This window comes from Hyperolius riggenbachi, chromosome 7 (genome assembly GCF_040937935.1).
Source record: "Hyperolius riggenbachi isolate aHypRig1 chromosome 7, aHypRig1.pri, whole genome shotgun sequence".
Classification (NCBI taxonomy): Eukaryota; Metazoa; Chordata; class Amphibia; order Anura; family Hyperoliidae; genus Hyperolius; species Hyperolius riggenbachi.
The window spans coordinates 263375923-263397735 of NC_090652.1; the positions used below are offsets into that span (position 1 = coordinate 263375923).

A 21813-nucleotide genomic window follows, 5' to 3' on the forward strand; every position below is an offset into this window, starting at 1 on the left:
CACAGTACTTACACTACATAATATAGACATATGGCAATGGTAGGGATTAGATTGTGAGCTCCTTTGAGGGACAGTTAGTGACAAGACAATATATATATATACACTGTACAGCGCTGCGTAATATGTCGGCGCTATATAAATACTAAATAATACTAAATAATAATAATAATGTGCCATCTTTGGGGCTAGCAAAACCCCCTGGTGCTAAGATTGAGACAAGATTTTCCTGCACTCCTATACAAAGTATAGCAACCCATGCACACAGAAAATGCAGCAGGCAGGCCACTGGAATTCAGAAAAAAATCGAATCGCACTAGAAGAAAAACAGCACTGCGACTTGCATGTTAATCGTGGTGCTCTAATGTTCTGCAAAACCCGAGCAAAGCAATTTACTCATCAAAATGCACCCATTGGAAAAGGGCTCTCATTTGCCATTTACAGGCCCTTTATGTATTGGTTTACAAAACATGAACTAGAATATAATAAACTAATAATAACTCAGTTCAGAACTTTGTATCACTGTGTAGATGTGAGAGCGATATGAGGTTAATTGTGATTGGAAGAGCACTTCTGGAGGGAAAATTAGATCACCCAACCACGGGTAACCACCACTTCTCAGCTACTACATTAGTTCCTCCTCTTTCAGTATCTCCCAGCAACAGCATCTTCTGAGGAGAATCTTTAAAGAGAACCCGAGGTGTGTTTAAAGAATGTTATCTGCATACAGAGGCTGGATCTGCCTATACAGTCCAGCCTCTGTTGCTATCCCAAACCCCACTAAGGTCCCCCTGCACTCTGCAATCACTCATAAATCACAACCGTGCTGTGAGGCTGTGTTTACATCTGTAGTGTCAGTCTCAGCTGCTCCCCCGCCTCCTGCATAGCTCCGGTCCCTGCCCCCGTCCATTCCCTCCAATCAGCAGGGAGGGAAGGGATGCAGGCAGGGACTGGAGTTCTGCAGGAGGCGGGGAGAGCAGCAGACTGACACTATAGAGATAAACACAGCCAGCTCTGACAAGCCTTTTGTCAGCAGCGTGGCTGTGATTTATGAGGGATTGCAGAGTGCAGGGGGACCTTAGGGGGGTTTGGGATAGCGACAGAGGCTGGGCTGTATAGGCAGATCCAGCCTCTGTATGCAGATAAAATTCTTCAAACCCACCTCGGGTTCTCTTTAACATGAAATACAAAAAAGGTACCAGGCATTTCAGCTGGTAGTAAAACGGTCTCATGAGGCAGATACACGCAGCCCGCAGTACAGACGGTCGGTAAGCTCCTCTCACATTCACGCTGTCATGAAAGTGTAAACAGCAGTGGGATTTATTTTTTAACTAATTTTTAACCCTTCACTATCCCTTCTACTAGCATTATCTTCAGTATAAATCTTTTTTATTTATTTATTTTTTATAAATTTCACGATAGTGGTGCTTTAATGGTAGGTAATGTACCTGCCGCAAGGGTCTCTGCTTTTTTCACTCATGTTTTATGTAGCTAAGCTACATATGGAAATTGTGTGGCATGTAAGCCTTGTTTTTCTCCAGCTACAATAGTTTTGCTTGCTGGAAGCCTCTGGGTGCCGCGTGGATCGCAGGACGGATCTGCCATTCATAACCTTTGCTTAGGAGGGTGAAAGTTGAAACAAACTTCACTGCAAACTTTCTGAGTAAAACTTTAACATGAATACATAACAGTGTGAAGGATGTTTTGCTCTATTACAGGCCACACTTGGCGGAAAGCAATGCTTATTGCCTGTTTAATAATCCATGCAGCCTGGGTTATTCAGCAGTCAGCTGGCAATGCTTCCTCCATGACTGATTTACATTATCACCAGCAAACTCTTATAAGCATTACAGCCAAATGCTAGTGGGCATACTACTGATAATTATGTGTTTGCTTTTATGATTTTTATTTCTATTATATTCTTTAATGTCTAATTACTTTCTCCTGTCTTCTAAAATGTTCCACCTCTGTCCCCAGCCCTAAGATAAATAAAGCTTATGCGAAAGAAAAAAAAAATGGCAGAAATATATCTTTAGGGCTCAAATAATAGTTGGGTGACCTCTACACAGTTCAACCAAACTTCTGTTTGGGCGTGTCCTTTTTCCTCTGCTCTCTATTTGTGACTGCTCCTTTTCCACTAAGCCTATTGAGATTGTAATTATTGTAAATACACTCAGAGGAGATCTTACATTTAGGTGTGATAAACGCAAACATAACATTTAGCACAAATAGAAACTTGGAGGAAGATTCCTTTGATTTGGTCTATTCAGGAAGGATTCACACTGGATTTAGGGTATAAGAGCATAGCTGTGAACATTCACATCAGGGTTGAAACACTGGCATATTGGATAGTACTCTTGCCTTGCAGAGCTAGGGAGCCTGTTCCAAATCTGGGCTACCACAGAATTTGCACAGAGTTTGTATGTTCTCCACTAGTTTGTGTGGGCTTCCTCTGGGCACCCTGATTTTCTTCACATGCTAAAAACATACAGATAAATAAATTGGGTTCCCTTAAAATTGGCATTAGACAATGGTAGGGTTTTAAGACTATGGCCCTTATCCAATTAACTTTTCTCCGCGGTAGGAGATAATATTTAATCTTATCTTAAAAAAAACTTTTAGCCCTTTACTTTTTTCTTTACTTAATGCATATGTCTGGAGCAAGGGACCTTAATAAATGCTTTCCACTGTTTCCTGACCTGAGCAATCTTGCCTACTTTGGTCCATGATGTCTTTGCATTCTTAATTTCCTCCACCACAATTCTTCTCAAAGTTGCTTTTGGTCTCCCTTTTTTCTTCTAGCTTGGGGATTCCACCTTAAAGGTAATATCCAAGGAGTATAAAAAATAAAAATCTACTTACCTGGGGCTTCCTTCAGCCCCTGTCAGCTGTCCTGTGCCCTCGCCACAGCTCTGCTTCCCGCCGGTGGACCGGGGTCCCTTCATCAGGTCGGGAACTACTGCTCCTGCGCGAGAGCCGGTCACAGTGGGCGCTCTCTTGTGCAGTACACTCAAGATGACATCAGCTCCTGCCGAGGTTGGCATCTTGCACCCCTGGCCACCGGTGGACCCCGGTCCACCGGTGGGGAGCAGAGCTGCGGCGAGGGGCACAGGACAGAGCTGACAGGGGCTTGAGGAAGCCCCAGGAAAGTAGATTTTTTTTATACGCCTCGTACATTCCCTTTAAGACTTCTTTCTCAATGGTGTTATTGCAAAGAGTGCGGTGACTCAATCCTCACTTTGTTTTTATTTGTAAATCTATTGGTTCTTCTTTGGCTCTCTCCCACAACTCTTTGTTTGAAATTATATTTGGCCACGGGATATACACTCAGTGTTCCATCTGCAGCCCCTCTGGGTGATTCAGGACATCTCCATCACTCTAGACTTGCCAAATACTTCACAGCACTGCAACATGCATATGCACACATGGACGTCTGCTCCACCCAGATTCTGTGCTGCAGATCCTAGAAGGTCAGACCAGCTAGCGCTGCAAGCAGCACTACAGAACTCCATCTGCTGTTTCCTCAAGGCTGACAGGTTCTCTTGTCTGCATCTCCTGTGTGACTCCGCATGTGCCTCAGGTCTACTGCATGCCTCGGCCACCTCCTCCTGCTGCTGCCTCCACCTTGGCCAGGTGTAATGTACTATATTAAGCCCCTGTTCCCCCAGATGAATCTGTTCATCTCTGCCCCTGTATGGGATGCACTGTACACATATACTGCACCCCACTGCTCCCTGCCCTAGATATACTGTTCTCACTGCCCTCAGGTGGGCTGCAACCCCTTTTTGCACAGCTGTCCTTGCTGGATGTACTGCACATCATCATTTCCTTGGATGGGCAGCATCCCACGTTTGCACTTACCCATTGGCTCAGCTTGCCCTCTGCCCTTCTCAATGCACGACCTCTGCTGCCCCTGCATGTACTGTATTTATTAGTAGTACTGCACAGGTGCAAAATGCTCCTGGCCATGGGATCATCAAATCAAATGCAGACTTGGGTATTTTGTACAACAATAGTTGCACACAATCATTTACTCAAGATCGTGTTTCAAGGTAATGCCTGGTCAAAAGCTATTTTCTGTGCTGTTGATTGGCTCAATCCAGTGTAAATCCAAGGCTGAGCAATTCACTCTTTTCGGCCTTGTAGAAAAACAAAAAAACCACACAGGGACACCTGCAGCCCGATCCTGCATAATAATGTACGGTGCTAGAATATTTAGAACAATTCTGATAAGTTTATGCAAAGCTGGGTTGCTTAGGAAGGCAGCCACTCCTAAGAGCATGTGGGGAGGTACCGTCCCCACTCGGCCTTGTGGTTGAGATGCGGTTGTTGCTGCTCCAGAAAAAAGGGAAGAAAACGGTCCCGCTCTAGATCAGGCCGTGGAGTGAGTACCTTTGGATGGGGGTCACTGATTAGTACTGGAAAGAGGTAGGAGATGCCCAAGGGTAGAAGTGTATACAAAATGGCTTGTAGGGAAGTCTTACTATTAAATAATTCCAGGAGTATGATCATACTCCTAGAATTACTAGCTAACTACTTGCTGACCGCGTGTGATGCGGCTGTCTCCCTGGGACACAGGAGAGCGATCGGCTGAAGCCTATGACAGTCGATCGCCGTGATTGGCTAGCTGGGGGAAGGTTTTAATAAAAAATAAATAAATAATAAGTAAAACGTATTAACAAAATAATAACATAAATATGTATATAAAAAAAACACTGGGGGAGCTATCAGACCCCACCAACACAAAGCTCTGTTGGTGGGGAGAAAAAGGGGGGTCACTTGTGTGCTGAGTTGTGTGGCCTTGCAGCAAGGCCTTAAAGAAAACCTGAACTGAAAATTAAAAGTCAAAATAACCATACACAAGTCATACTTACCTCCTGTGTAGTCTACTCTTTAATCTCTTTTTCCTCTCCTGTGTCCTGTTTGTCCACTGTGATCAATGGAATTCTCCGTCCTCCATTTTGAAAATGGCCATTACCCCACAACAGCTTCCTGGTCAGCACACAGTTAAACTGTAACATCGCCCACTTGAGCCATAGGAAAACATGGACACATCAGTTCTCCTCTCAGCTGTAACTGACAGCAACTGATATATTTCAGTTCTGACAAAATATTGTCAGAACTGGAAGGGATCACTGTAAGAAGAAAATGGTGAGCTTCTGAGAGGAACTAATAGCAAGGTAACTATGTAATGTTCATTTGAAGTTACCTCATGTGTTTATTTTAAATAATTTTACTCAGTACAGGTTCTCTTTAATTTGGCCGGGATTTGAACCCTGGTCTCCCATGTCAAAGGCAGCACCCTTAGCCAGTACACTATCCAGCCACTGCCATTACGCATCAAAATACGCATGTACACATGCGTAATGACGTAACTAAGTGCCCGCCCCACATTCCAATTAGCTAAGGGGAGGAGTTCAACACTATATAAACAGCAGTTCAGTACTACTTGGCCACTGAGGCGCCAGGTGCTATCTGGACATACTGCTGGTAAGTGAATCTTGTTTGATGCTTGTTCATTATGTGTCTTCTATAAATTACTCTGCATGTCTTTCTTAAATACCCAATGTACTATTGCCAGCCCTGAACTCCTTTGCACTATTTCATATAGGCTAACCGCTCCCAATACACATATGTATGGGTAAAAAATATATATATATGAATTATGATACTGTTTACTGTATGTTATGAAAGTATCTCGCCACATGCTTGAGATTAACGTTTGATTATGTTTATGATTATGTCTATGAATATTAATGCTATGATGTAATACTTAAAATTACCACTATCTTTCTTCCCCCTAAAACAAACCCCCCCCACCCTTCTTCCCCTTCCCCCCTCTTCCCCCCCCCTCCCATTTCCCATCTCCAATTCTTTCCCCATTTCCCCCCCCCCCCGGCCCTCCGTCCTCTTTCCCCCCCCCCTCTCCCCGCCCCCCCTCCACCCCCAAAATACAATAATTAGCCACCTCTTCCCGTTAATTTAAATCACACCAGTGAATTCCATCATACAAATATTTATGTTTATTGATATGCAGTCTGTTCAGGATTTGTACAAATGTGTTGCCTCTTACCCCCAGTTGTGTGCTCCTTCCTGTAATTGCCTGATGAAGCGGGTTTGACCTGCGAAACGCGTTGCAACCTTATTTGGAGTATACCAATAAATGTCCCTTTTGTGAATACACAGTTGTTGTGTCTGCTTGTGGGAGGTGAGTCCACCACTGCCTCCTAAGCAATAATTGTAAAACTTTTAAATATTGTTTTTATCCTTTTGGCGCCTCTGTTCTCTACCATAATACAGGTTCTCTTTAAAGCTGTAGTGGCCAATTTAGCAAAAAATGGCCTGGTCTTTAGCGGAGTTTAACACACTGCGGTCCTCAAGTGTAAGACTTCCTTACCACCCAATTTTTGTATACACAACTACCCTTGGGTCTCCTACCTCTTTCCAATTCACCCCCATTCTATTACAGTAAACATAGGTGAAGAATATGAAGGACAAGTTGACATGCAAGCATTGTCTTATAGAACTCTACCAATAGAATATATTGTTTATTCCTAGGACCCCAGACACCTACAATTCTTCTGTGATTTCACCCAGAGTAACGTATATATGTTACTGTCTGCCAAGAAAAGCTATGGAGCACCCACAGACTATGGCTTCAGTCTAAAGGTATTGGATCACAATCTGTATTACTATAAGATTTAGAAACCCTGAACAAAAAAACAAAATGTATTTTCAAGCTGCATAGCCACGTATCATTATGCATTTGCTGTTTTAGTAGGAGAATTTTAGTGACTTTTATTTCAACAGGTATTGCCTGCAAGACATGCATTAATCAAAATGTGCTGTGGCCTTCTAGCCTAACAAGACAAGAGGAGCCAAGGATATGAAACTGCTGTGTGCAGAGAGTGAAGAAAGTAAGATCTGCTGGGTGACAGCAATTAGATTATACAAGGTAACATTCTCCCTGCTACACCTGCTTTCTGTTTTTGTTTTTTTCCTGCTTTGTAAACACTGTTGGTAGAATACAGATTGTATTCCTTGTAATATAAGATGCAATGAAGTAGGTAATTTGGGTGCAGTTCATGTCCTAGTAATTGGGCACCACCAGGTCCGTATTTACATCACTGGAGCCTGTAGGCGCAGATGTCCTGCTGGCACCCTAGACTTTGCCCTCCATGAACCTACAAACCCCTTCTGGTTGGCTCAGCTTTCACTTCTCCCTTATTTCCCTTGCTCCTCATAGGTAGCTAAAGGTGTAGGTAGTGGTGCCCCCGACTGAAGGGAGATCTTGTCAGATGAATGTCAAGAGCTGGGTGGAGAACCTCTTATTTACAATCTATACGGGACTCTGCATAGGGAAGGAAGAAGGCAAGCACTAGGGGAGGGGAGTGAGCCGCCTTTCTATCATCAGGCGCCTGTGGGCATGTGCCTACAGTGCCTTACGGTATAGGTGCCAATGTTAAATCCTAAAATTACTGGCTACAGTCAGACAGTAATTTGAGTTAGTGTTGGTGGAGCAGGGGGACAGCGGTAATGGTGACAGTGGATGGATCAGGTAGTTTCAGTACCATGACCGGCAGGTGTCTCATAGACGTCTGTGTTCATTTTCTGTAATTGACGCCCAGCAGGTCATTTATGTGCTCATAAATGATCGGCTAAAACTTTAAGTGGTTTGGACGCCTGAGTTTAAATTAGTGTAGGCCTGTATTTTACTATTGTCCTTTTATCCCGGTGCCTAACGGATGCAGTGCTGAGGTTATCTCACCAGTGGAGATTCAAACTCCAGGTAGTGGCGTGGACTGTGGTTAGCAGTGTTTGATAGTGGCGGTATTAGTTGGACATAGGTAGTGAGTAGGATACAGTTTGATGTAGGTAGGGGGTAGGTTAGTGTTAGACATAGATGGGGTACATTAGTGTGATGATAGTATGAGATAGATAGTAGAATTGGTAGAATATCGGTTATGCTACCAATACTCTACTATTGATAACAGGTGATAGTAGGAAATCAATAAAATAACTGATATTCTACTATCCCCAATAGGCACCACCTAAAATAACATGTTCCACGTGTACAGATGGGATAGGTGGCAGACACTATTCTAGTAAATGCACGGAGCAAGCATGTGGTTAACATTGCTGTGGTCTTCTAATGTAAATACTTTCATCTCACAGGAGCAGAAAGGCAGAAATAACATTTTAATGACAGTATCAGATGTTACTTAACCATTTCAGCCCGCGGGTATTGATCACCTTATGGACGAGAGGAATTTTCACATTTCAGCGCAACCTCCCATTCATTCTCCAATAAGTTTATCACTACTTATCACAGCAAAATGTTCTATACCTTGTTTTTTCCACCACCAATTAGGCTTTCTTTGGGTGGTGCATTATGCTAAAAATTATTTTATTCTAAATGCATTATAATGGGAATAATAAGAAAAAATTGAAAAAATTCATTATTTTTCAGTTTTCAGCCATTATAGTTTTAAAGTAATTCATGCTACCATAATTAAAATCCACACATTTTATTTGGACTTTTATCCCGGTTATAGCAACATTAATATTATATCTCTAGTACAATTTATGGTGACAATATTTTATTTGGAAATAAAGGTGCATCACTAATTTTTAGCCTATTATTTAATAACTATAGGCCCTCTTGACATAGATATTATTATTATTTATTCCCCTAAAGTCAGTAGGTGTATGCTACTATTTGCCCACAAGATGACCCAGCTGAGCAAAATTCTATGTAGCGTACAAGTACAACACGCATGTACCCTTTTCGAAGAGAACTAAAGTTAAAACTTAGCTTTTAATGTATAGTACTAAAAAAGACCTATTTTGTTATACACATAGAATCGTGATAAATTGGTAGGGGGGTAATGTCAGAGGTACAAAATTACCATCCTCCCCTTTCCCAATCCTAACTTATAACTCTACACAAAAACTCGACATGTTTCATTTCCTAAAATGGAAATTTCGTCAGGAGTGAAAGGTGCTCAGTGCTAGAGTGCCATAGTGCTAAAAACAAGTTACATTAAATACAAATCACATATCTAGTATAACAAACTAACAGAGTAACGGCCGTAGCAAAACAGCCTGCTGTAGTCCATCCTTGAAGCTGCCTTTTTATAGTGTGTGACCAGACCCAGAGGGTGCTGGGTAGGGCGGGATCCAAATACTCCTCCCACATGGGAGTATCCCCTTGTCTGATAGGTTTAAGTTAAAGTCCATCATTGATATCATCCAATCAACCAAGTCCCCATAGTCATTCATATAATGGTAGAACATGAAAAATCCCAACTTTAAACGTACTTTTTCCCCTAAAGTGGATCCTCAGTAGCAGGCTAAAGCTGTAGTGCAGCGGGTCGAGGTAGCGGCACAGCGTTTCAGCACAAAAACGAGGAATCCGTATTTTGGGCACTCAGATTGGTCCAGCCGGGAGGGTGGGGGGCGTGGTCGAGCAGAGCGCTCAGAGGCCTACGTCATGGTTGTGCAGCCAATAGGCCACCGCTATCCTCTGGCGGCGCTCGCTCTGGAACGCATATGTACATTACAAGACGTGATCATAGGCGTGATCACGTCTAGATGCGTTGCCATGGTGATCCCAGCCACAAAGGCGGAACCACCGTATAGTGTGCGCTGTTACAAACAGGCTGCGTGTCAGTAGTCATGGCAACGCATACACAAAGTCACATTCGTTATGGGCGCCGTACCATGAATCAGCCTGATGACAAGAGGTCAAATCTAACCAACTATAAAACGCGGCTGGTGGGGATTACACAAGGGGACTGCAGAGGGATCACATACAAAGATATATTAATAATACAAGGGGAACAGAGGATGGAGTAGGTACCCAGTTAGCAAGCTTAGTATTAGCAACGGTCATAATATAGAGAAGGGTGAAGGAGGGGGAGAATAACCCCTCCAGTCCATAGTGGGATAAGGATCAACTCTATATACTCATATTAAAGCGCCAGGAATGGACTAAAAATGGTAAGTATTCACATGAGGAAAAAACAGCTCCACATCCATTAGTTAAACACAGGAGAGACACGAAAGGGGACACGGCAAACACCAGAGAAGGAGGTCTCGAGGGGGGGGGGGGTATTCCCACATTTACAAAAAGGGGGAAAAGGTAAAACCCTCATTGAGGCCCTTGGGGCTGAGAGTGCCCAGTCTATATATCCATCGGGCCTCAAGCTGACGCAACTTCTGATCCAAATTACCCCCCCCCCCCGAGGCCCCATCCTCCATTTCTGTATGACCCAGAATTTCAAACTGGACGGGTCACCGCCATGTTTTTCATGGCAGTGTCTAGCAATTGGGGTGTTGCGTTTGTGGTTAACATCTCCCAGATGTTCCAGAATTCTTTCTTTGACGACTCTTGTAGTCTCACCCACATAGATTAGGGGGCAAGGACACTGGATGGCGTATACTACTCCTTCACTGTTACAATTAAAGAAATCCCACAACTCAAAAATACGTCCATCCTTGGGGGCAACAAAGTTCTTACAGTTGAGGACATTTGCACAAGCCTTACATTTCCCACATCTATACATTCCCTTGGGGGGGTTAGAATTCAGCCAAGTTTTCCTTTCCTTAGCAGTGTTTTTATTAACAGTGGGTAAAAAGGAGTGCGTTAGGTTGTCCCCCAAGTTTTTTCCCCTTCTGTATGTAATGAGGGGTGCCCTTGGTAGGTAATCCTTTAGTTGTGTGTCCAATTTCAAAATGGACCAGTGTCGCCCTGGAATTCGCTTCACATTATTTGATTGGTTAGAAAAGGTGCTGACTAGTCTCGCCTTTGTACATTCTTTTGGGGCATCACGATTTTTCGGGATAAGGAGATCCTTACGCTCGACTGCCTGTGCTTTTTCATATGCTTCCCTTATCACTTCTCTCGGGTAACCACGTTTAGTGAAGCGTTTTTCTAGGGTTTGGCACTCCTCATTAAAGTCTGATTCATTAGTATAGTTCCTGCGAGCCCGCAGGAACTGCCCTTTGGGATACCCCTTTTTAGAGGTTCTGGATGGAAACTACGCCATTCCAACAGGGAATTAGTGGCCGTGGGCTTACGGAAAATCTTGGTATCCAAGCCACCCCTGCCGTTTTTCCGAATCTGCACATCTAGAAAGTTAATGCTATCCCTGTGTATCTCATGGGTGAAAAACATTCCAATGTCATTAGCATTTAACTGTTCAACAAAATCGACAAATAGATTCCTGGGGACGTCCCACAAGATGAAGATGTCATCTATGAAACGGCCCCAGAAGATCACATGAGAAGTGTATATTGCCAACTCCTCTCCGAAGACAATTGTGTCCTCCCACCACCCCAAAAAGAGATTTGCATATGATGGGGCACAAGCCGTCCCCATTGCACAGCCCCTCTTCTGTAGGTAAAATTTGTTTTGAAACAAAAAATAGTTATGATTCAATATGAATGACAACAGGTCTAGGATCAGAGTAGAATGTTCTGCCAAGTAGACACTTCTAGATTGTAGATAGTAGCTTGTGGCATTAAGGCCTAATTTATGATCTATATTATTGTATAAGGCCTCTACATCTAGACTGGCCAGCCATACCTGGTCACCAACATGTACATCATGTAGTTTGTTCAGAAGGTCCATAGTATCACGTAGGTATGCCGGAAGACTTTCCACAAAGGGTCTCATAAAAGAATCTACATATTTACTAATCTGTTCGGTAAGGCAGTTATTGCCCGATACAATCGGGCGACCAGGTGGGTTACATATATTTTTATGGACTTTGGGAAGGGCGTAAAAAGTGGCTACTGTGGGGGACCTATTAAGCATACAGTCAAAATCAATCTTGTCAAGGACGCCTTTTCCCAATGCTTCTTTTAATAGGCTTTCAAGTTTCTTATAGAAGGTCTGTGTAGGATTCCCCTCTAATATCGTATACTGTCTCTCATCTGAGAGAATCACACGACACATATTAACATATGCATCCCGGGACTGTAAGACAATATTACCGCCCTTATCCGATTTCTTAATTACTATATCATCATTAGTCATCAATTTTTGTAGGGCGAGTTGTTCGTTTTTACTAAGATTATGGTCAGTATGGTGTTTTGATTTCGCCAGGTCCTCTAAGTCCTTAACCACAGTGTCTACAAATGTTTGGGTAATAGGGTAGCCACTAATACTGGGACAAAACCTGCTTTTACTCTTCAGATTACTTTTTGGTGTTCCCAGTTGTATGTCCCCAGTCCTATTCTCCTCTAAAAGCTCATTCAGGATGTCCAAAGCGTTTGCATCCAATTCCTCTAGTCGTTTAGCCTGCATGGTTGGGGAATTCATATACTTGTAAATGGCCAGCTTCCTCGCAAACAAATTAACATCTTTGACGGTATCGAAAAGATCAAAGTCGGGCGTGGGCACAAAAGTCAATCCCTTAGAGAGGACAGAAATCTCATGTTGATTCAGTGTGTAGTCAGTAAGATTAATAATTCGCATTGTATCAGTCACATCAGGTGTTACCATTCCTCCTCCCTCCGTCTCCACTGACGGGGCTTGTAGCCCCATTTGTCCCTGTTCCTGAGTTGTCTGGGGGTTTCTGGTGAGGGGGGGTTCCGACCCTTTGGCCTGCCCCTGCCACATGGTTTTTTGGGCTTTACAGGTTGCTCCCCTGATTTTACATCCTTCTCTGACTCAGATTCAGTTTCTGTCTCAGTGGTAGTATCACTCCCTGATGGAGTAGGTGTAGGTGCAGAGGGATCCCTTACGGAGGTTTTTCAAGTATAAACCTTTCCGTTCTTGAAATCGCGGCAATCCCTTACAAACTTTTTATGTTTTTTATTTTTAATACTTTCTTTATGATTAGATACTTTTTTCTGTACAAGTACGCTACATAGACAGAAGGTTTCAGTGGAAACCTGTGATCACAGTGGCGGTGGGGAGATTAATGAAGTAAGTACTGTCATTTGAAAAATTCAAGATGGCAGCGCGCATACAAATGAGACAGCACATTATTTACCTCTGTTCAATAAGATTAGATAATCATGTTCATAAAGAATTCAATGCTACTTAGATATGTAGATCATAAGAGAGATTGTGTTTTGTTCAGGTTTGTTTAAAATCCCTGTGCTCACTTGCTCTGTGTAAAATTATAGTAGAAACATGTAACTATTTGTCTATCAGAATGATCTATCCATCTATTGCCTTGTTTTTCAGCATGGTAAACAGATCTACCAGAATTACATACAACCAAAGCAGAGAAGTGATGTAAACAGCCAAAATCTCTCAACTGTGGTATGTACTTTTTAGTTAAAATTGAATTTCTAAACCTTGTAACCTTAAAGTGTACCTGAAACGACAACAAAGAAAGATTTGATACTTACCCGGGGCTTCCTCCAGCCCCATAAGCAGCACTGAGTCCCTCGCTGTCCTCCCAAGTGCCTCCGTTTGGCCGCAATCAGCCCCGGTAACTGGCTCAGCTGCGCCAGTTGGAAGTCCGTGCATGCGCAGAAGTCCCCAACTGACACAGCTGATTTAGGCCAAACTGAGGCGCTCGGGAGGACGGAGGGGGGGGGGGGGGGAGGTCACTCAGCATTGCTTATGGGGCTGGGGGAAAGTATTGAAACTTTCTTTATTTGTGTGTCAGGTACACTTTAAAGGACAACTGAAGTGAGAGGTACAGTATATGGAGGCTGCCATATGTATTGCCCTTTAAGCAATACCAGTGCAATACCAGTTGCCGGGCAGTCCTACTGACCCTCTGCCTCTAATACTTTTAGCCATAAACCCTGAACATGCATATGCAGATCAGGTGTTTCTGACATTATTGTAAGATCTGACAACATTAGCTGTATGCTTGTTTCAGGTGTAATTCAGACATTATTGAAGCCAAATTGACCAGCAGGGCTGCCAGGCAACTGGTATTGTTTAAAAGGAAACAAATATGGCAGCCTCCATATACCTCTCACTACAGTTGTCCTTTAATCAACTTCTCATCTTAAAGTGAACCTTAAGAGTAAAAAATAAATTGAGTTTTACTCACCTGGGGCTTACCTCAGCCCCCTGCAGCTGATCGGTGCCCACGACGAGTCGCTCTGATGCTCCGGGTCCCGCTGGCAGCCACTTCCGGTTTTGCCGTCAGGACCCGTCAGGCTGGGGAACGCGGCTGATACTACGCGTTCCCAGCCAAAATTGCACCCCTAAGCGGCTGTATGGCCGCATAGGGGTGCTATTTTGGCTGGGAACCGTAGAAACGACCGTGTTCTTCATGTGCTGGGTTTGGTAAGAGTTAGGCATCAGTGGAGGAAGGTTGGTTAGGGTTTGGCATCGGTGGGAGTCAGTTTTTCTGCATCCAATCTGCGTGTAGTGGAAACAGGCCCTTAGGGTAAGTAGTCGATGGGTTGTCAGTTAGGGTTAAGCATCTGTGATGCAGTTGGTTAAGGCTAGGCATCAGTGTGGGAGGGGGGGGCAGTTAGGGTTAGGCATCGTTAGCAGAAGGGCTCATGTGAGAATAAGGTTAAATATAGCGATAGTAAGATATTAGTACAATTTACTGATATTTTACTATCAGTAAAACACTGCAAAATAGTAGAATATTGGTAATTTTACCGATATTCTACTAGCCAATATTTCTGCAGTTTTAAAGCAAATCTAAATCGTATTAACTGATCATGCCACACCATTGAACCTTCACTAAAAACTGTGCTGCTGCAGTAGCTGGCCTTTTCTGTATGAAGAGATCTTGTCTACCTACAATTCTCCCAGTTCCCCACAATCCTTTACTTCCCAAGATTCCTTACTCGTGAAATAGGTAGTTTTACAGACCAATGATGAAGCTCAGAAGCTCAAATGACTTCACTTTCAACTTTACATCAGCAGTTGCTAACAATGGAACTATGTATTCACTTAGAGAACATTTTCAGTGATGGGATTAACTATGAACAGTGAGCTCTGTTTCTGTTTCTCTAGTAGGGCTAGCTTCTGAGAAATGTGATGCAAATGTACATCCTTAACAATCTTTACAAACCAGCATGCAAACAATGATATTGTTTATGTTTTATTTGTAGAGGAGCATATCAGAAAACTCTCTAGTGGCAATGGATTTCTCTGGCCATAAAAGCAGAGTCATTGAGAACCCTACAGAAGCACTGTCCATTGCACTTCAGGAAGGGATGCTGTGGAGGGTAGGTGTGATGATGATCTCAGCATTGCTTTTGGTGGTACCCCAAAATGCACTTTGCTCTCAGCTTCCGTCTGGTACTTGGTCAACAGTGTCATCATGACCATGTACTGATGGGTTCTTCCCTTCAAGTAGTGGGGTATATTGAAATTAGCATTATATTATTTCGTTTTGAAATTAAGATTCAGATGCACACTGGTAGCAGCAATCTTTCAACTACGAAGGCAGGACATCACATTTTACAGGTGGTGAGTAGAACTATGGCCTGCACGGGACAACATGTCACTACATTGAGAGTGATTGGAGATTATGTACTCAAGTGGTTACATTCTCTGCAGAGGTTGTGCCAAGCAGCCGCCTAGGCCAAGATCTTGTTAGGATGTTTTCAAGGCTTAAGGTCAGTGAACCTTAAGTCTCCCCCCAAAAATTAGTTTTACTCACCTGGGGCTTCCCTCAGCCCCCTGCAGCCGATCAGTGCCCTCGCCGTGTCTCTGCGATCCTCCCGTCCCCGCTGGCCACCACTTCCGGTTTCGCCATCAGGACCCGACAGTCTGAGAACGCGAATGATTATTCGCGTTCCCAGCCACAATATCGCCCCCTATGATGCTATTGCCACTGGGAACGCGAATAATAACTCGCATTCCCAGCCTGTTGGGTCCTGACGACGAAACGGGAAGTGGTCGCCGGCAGGGACAGGAGAATCGCAGAGACACGGCGAGGGCACCGATCGGCTGCAGGGGGCTGAGGGAAGCCCCAGGTGAGCAAAACTCATTTTTTGGGGGGGAGACTTAAGTGCCTCTTTAAGGTCTATTTTGTAGCCAGTTAACCAAACAGTATCTTCTTTGGCTGTGGGAGGGAACAGAGCAGCCTGAGGAAGCACACACAAAAAGAACAGACAAATTTCATGCAGACTGTGTACGGCCTAATATATAAAGCAGAGATGTCTAAGGTTGGAGTGATATCTGCTTATAAACCATCCCATCTGATTTTCCCTCAAGTCCTGTCTCAGGGATCTAGAAATCTAGGCCCATATGCAATAATTTTTTTTCTCCTGAGTTATCTCCTAGGTGAAAAAAGTACTATTAAATTTTATTTTAAATATTGTCTTGCTTGCTGGTGGTTTAAAAAACATTTTATGGCAAGGGCCTATATGCAATTCACTTTTTCTCCTGAGTTTTCTCCTAGGTGATATTTTCACAACTTGTTATAAAATGCTTTTTAAGCCACCAGCAAGTAAGAAAATACTCAAAATAAATTTGATAGTACCTTTTCACCAACTTTTGGGTACTTTTTCTATCGTAAAATGCTGAAAATGTAGTTTAAAAAGAATCGGAAAAATTATTTCCAAGGCGATAACTCGAAAAAGTGAATAGCATATGAGCCCTAATGTGAGACTTAGTGGTCACTAATAAAATAATTGAGGAACACCAACCTTAATGTGACAGAGATTCTATGACTCCCCCCTTAGCAAAAATGTTTTAGAATTTCTGTCTTTGTCCTTGTTGGAGAAATGTACCAACCTCCTGTCAGAGCAAGAAGTACAGATAATTATATCAAATAGAGTACATGCAACATTTAAAAGCAGTTTTAACCATCTGCAAAGCTATCCCAAGCCAAAAATGGAAAATAAAAAGAAAGTAAAAAAAAATATCATGTCAAATATTGTTAGTTTTAATATTTCTTTTTTTTCCAGAGGAAAAGCTGTGGGAGGATCAGTCTTCACGGAGTCACTACAAGTTCACAAAATCCTGCAATGAATTTAGGTATATGATTTAACTTCACATGCAAAGCTATATTGAAGTGAATTGTGTAGTGTAGTTAGTTATCTGTGAAGGTAGCTTGAAATGTAGAAACTGAGGCCTTTTTGTGTTCTAGATCAGTGTTTCTCAACTTTTTATTGGTATGTACCCCTTTTAAAGCCCTGCACTCGCCAAGTACCCCCTAGCATAGTAAACCTTATCACAAGTACCCCTTGACAAATTATATTTCATTGTAGAACATGATAATTGGTTCTAAACAATTTCCAAGCATTTACTATTGCTTTTAAATTAGCTAAAATACTAATTTGGTGTTTAAATAAGATTTATCATTTTCTAAAAACTCTAAATTAGTTATTCTTGGTTAAGTATATCAAGGCCGAGTACCCCCTGGAACCATCAGAAGTACCCCTTGGGGTACGCGTACCACACGTTGAGAACCTAGGTTCTAGATGTTTTACCTCTCTAACGGAACAATTTCATCAGTGTTAATGAGGTTGGGTAGATATGTGTTTATAAGTGTAGATAATCAACGTACGTACTCCAACCAAAATCAAATTAACTGACAGCTATCATGCAGAGTAAAGTAACTCTCTGAAAGTGGCTGCAAGTATTTTTTGTCTTAAAGGGTAATCAGGAAGGATATGGAAAAAGTCAGATACTTACTTCAGTAGAGGGAGGTCTTTAGATGGGCTAGATGCTTCCCCAGTCTTCCTTCACCCCTCCCACACTGTTCTGGGACCCTCTAAAGCAGAATTGCTGTTAGAAAGTTTCACTTCATCACCATAGAAGCACCAAGAAAGATTTGTTAGGTCAAGATCAAGATGTTTATTTCACATGTGTGGCCTTCTCTTATGCTTTGCACGCAAAACAAGTGTTAACTTGTTGCCAGCACAAAGAGATGAGAAAGTCTCCTCCCACTCCCATCCCTTATGATATCTTCTTTTGTCTCTGGTCAGGCGTTGCCATCAGTACATCACATGTCGTTGTCTCCCAATCATCATTGATTCCTGCTACTTTAAGTTTCTGTCTGGGCGGGTCTGCTGTATAACTTTCTATTCCCCAGCGAAATTATTATCTCAGTTCCATTTTTCAAGAACTCGGTTCTCCTAGGTTTCAGAATCGTCACAGGAAATACTGGTATAGACCGGTTCTGTGTCTCCTTCAGAAGACCCTGCAATAACAAAAAATCTCGCCACAATGATTTGCTCTCACTTTCATAGTATACTGAAAAGCTCTTAGTATATAGGAATAGAAAGTATAAAGGATATAAACACAATTCAATTATAAAGGCTATATTAATTATTTCCACATTCCCCAACTCTGTCCTCAAGGCCCACCAACAGTACATGTTTAGGAAACCACAAACATGCACAGGTGCGGTACTTAGTGTCTCAGCAGAGCTGATTAACTACCTTTGTGCATTTATACAAAAGATGCACTGTTGGTGGGCCTTGAGGACAGGGTTAGGGAACACTGCAGTCTAAAGAATCCTCAACATTTCACAAATTACAGAACAACATAGTGATCTCAATTACCATCTGAACAATTATTGTTAATAGTTGGACTGTTGTGTGAAGTATGTGGGTAACATGTTGTAACGATTGTGGGATTCTCTCCGTGATCAGCGCATAAGACGTGCGCCGACACTGCGGAAATCCTCCACAAGCGTGTAATTTGAGGGAACCCAGCAAAAGGTGCAATGCACCTGTAGAGGGAAATTCCTGTCGGCAGGTGGAGCTGTGGAGTGCAGAGGAACAGCTCCTCTGCCCCACCACACACGCCAGACAGGAATTGCACGAAGGGAAGAAACGCAGGGCAAGATAGCCCTGAAGGAGAGAGAGCAAAGCGACAGAGGGTATGTGTGTGCACCAAACTAGTCGCCAACCCGCGACGGTGCATACACAACAGTAGATATGAAGTAGGAACGCAATCGCGAGAGAGGCGATTGCCAGAGGTGACACAAGGCTACAGCAAGGCAGAGCACGAGAGTAGCAAAGGCACAGCAAATCATCCATTGAGAAGATAAGGAAAACAACAAACGCTAGCTAAACACAAACACCGCACTCATTCGCAACAGTGCACGCGTTTATGCGCGGTCTCCGCGTGATAAGCACAACAGAGACAAGCACGCCTAACTAACCACCGACAGACAAACATGAAACAGAGGACGCGAGCGCTTGCTTAACGGTTACCTCCCCGAGCCTCCAGCAAGCGTTCGTAGCAGACAAGACAGATACACGAAAACAGGAATAAGTGAGAGATAGGATCCACAGCACTAGCACAAGGCGAGTGCGATCCAGGCAAGACAGATTAGATGAGATAGCTGGTAGCAACCGCTGCTCCAGCTATACTCCAAGAACAAAGATCAGAACGACTTCCTGACGACCACCGCTGGGACAGAACAATCGCAACAGACAAACAAAACAGATATGCAATCCTAACTGTACTAGGGAATCTACCTACTGCAGTCCCAGGAATTACTCTAAGCTAATCTTCAAACAATGAGCAAGGCTGACACTCCGGGAGTGTTACACAGGAACTAACCCTTATGACCAGCAAAGGACTCTGGGAAACATAGCTCTTTATACTGGCAGTCATCAAAGGAGGCAGGTAGGGGATTTGCATAACGAGTGTATGCAAATTCCTCAGCAGCAGAACAGACCAGAAACTTGTAATGGAAAGACAGGTCTCTCTTGCAGAGACCTGCAGCCCACAGACTAGAGGAATGGTCAAACAGCTGTCTGCCAGTGCATCCAGCTGAGCGGATCATTACAGTACCCCCTCCTCTAGGGTCGGATTTCAGACGAGCCTTTAAACTGATATTTGCAAAAGACTCTAACTGAAGACTCATGAAGGTCGGGGCAGCCCGACAAGGCCCAATTCCAGAGTCAGCCCACCCGAAACCGACCTCATCGGAAGGAGAAGCCACCGAAACACGCCCATCAGCACCACAAGTCTCAGCGTAACACCCATCAGTACTGTGAATGCCAGAGAAGAAGCCATCGACACCCACCGAGCCATGCCCACCACCTTCCAAGGACCGTCAAAAAATACCAAACCTGCCACAATACCCATTCGAAGTGTCCCTTTCCACTAAGCACCCACTGCTGATCTCATCCAAGGTACCAGAAAATATTTCTTCCAGGATCTCCCAGAACACTTTGAAGCTCTGCAGAGATCCCAGGAGGGCAGAACGATCACCAGGCTCACATGGAGAACTATCAAGAACCCCTATGGAACCAATGACAATTCCGGATTCAGAATTACCAGGACAAGCATCAAGAACAGGGCCTTCAGGGACCACCTCTGGGCATGCAGGCAGGCAGGCAACATCAGAACAGGTTTCCACCGAGGAAGCATCTGAGCAGGCTGGCAACCGAGACACACGTGGGCTTTTTGGGTCACAGAACACATCGGGGTACACTAGCCCAAGGGGAACCTCAGGACACGTCAAGGAACTGCCAACCTCAGAGTCTGTCATGACAGGACCAAAACCAGAACCGGGCAGAGAATCATGATGAGCAGTGGTCTCAAGCCCTGGACTTTAAAAAAAAAACTCGGACGCAGGCTTAGAAGTCTCAGTGACTGTAATGGTATCTGACAAAAACTCATCATTGACTACGCATAACTGAAGCTCCACAAGAGCTACAGAAGTAGTCAGCATGGCAGGAATGCCTACTGAAGTGGGCAATACTTCAGAAGGAGTTGGGGAGCCAGAAGCATCTCCTATAAGTTCTGCACCCTTTGGGAGGAACTCGGAGTCCTCCAGAACATCAAACAAAACCTCAGGAGCATTGACTACACACGACTGAAGCTCCACCAGAGCTGAAAAAGTAGCCAGCAAGGCAGCAATGCCTACTGAAGTGGGCAACACCTCAGAAGGACTTGGGGGGCAGGAGACATCTCCTACAAGTTCTGCACGCTTTGGGAGGAACTTGGAGGTCTCCAGGACATCAGACAAGACCTCAGGAACATCATTTTCCAAGTTTTCTAAGAAGGATTCTGAACTATCCATGTTACAGGGCAAAACTGGAACTTTATTTTGTGGACAGGGCAGATGTCCCAGGGAAGGTTTCACCATAAACTGAGACTGAATTTCATCATCATGAGCGGAATGTACAGGAATATTTACTGGAACATACACTGACTCCCTAACTTTAATCTCACTGCACCCAGAATTCTGCGTAGCAGTCAAACTAGCTTGCAACTCCAAAACTGCAGAAAAACAGGTGAGTATAGTAGCAATACCTAGACGAGCCTCTAGGGACACTTCAGGAGATTTTAAACAAGGCCATATTAACTCATCCAGAGTACAGGGTGCAGAATCAGCATTTTCCTCAGAACAAGAAAGGGACTCACAAATGTCAGTGTGAGTGGAAATCAGGTTTTCATTCATGGTACAGGGCAGATTCAGAGAACGCTTCTCTGGGCAAAGCAAAAAAGCTTCAGCATCAGATTCGCAAAACCGAAGCGCTGTCTCACTCTTAGATTCGGCTACCAATGTCAAATGCGAGGAGTCAGAACGCAAAACTTGCGAATCAAAAATCGCTTTAGGTTGTGAAACTGACGCTTCCATAACGCAAACCTCCGCGATCTGCGGGGCAGACTGTAAGGCGTTCAGGACAGAAACACTGGAGCAACTGTCACCAGGCAACGGGCCCTTACAGGTGTGAACAGGGTGAGTCAAAGACGCATTTGCAGTAGAAATAGCGACAACATCAGGAAAAACTTTATTAGACATATTAATTTTACTTTTGATGCTGCATAATTTAGGAATTTTCCCCATAGCAGGATCACAGATGGAAGATCTTAAAGATCTGTTTCTAAATGACAAGGGATCCCACACATCCTTGAGAAAACTGGCACATTCATGCTGATCACAATCGGCAGGA

At 43.6% G+C, this 21813-nt stretch overlaps 1 protein-coding gene across 2 annotated transcripts in view; it reads left to right on the forward strand.

The window, feature by feature from the left end:
* The window catches only part of GRB14 (growth factor receptor bound protein 14), a 95702-nt gene that overhangs the window by 57598 nt on the left and 16291 nt on the right, over positions 1 to 21813 (forward strand). For both annotated transcript variants that reach the window (XM_068245627.1, XM_068245626.1), the window contains exons 6-10: positions 6556 to 6666; positions 6857 to 6952; positions 13199 to 13276; positions 15049 to 15165; positions 16855 to 16924. In XM_068245627.1, the coding sequence (XP_068101728.1) occupies positions 6556 to 6666; positions 6857 to 6952; positions 13199 to 13276; positions 15049 to 15165; positions 16855 to 16924 (472 nt within the window). The remainder of the gene's footprint in view (positions 1 to 6555; positions 6667 to 6856; positions 6953 to 13198; positions 13277 to 15048; positions 15166 to 16854; positions 16925 to 21813) is intronic.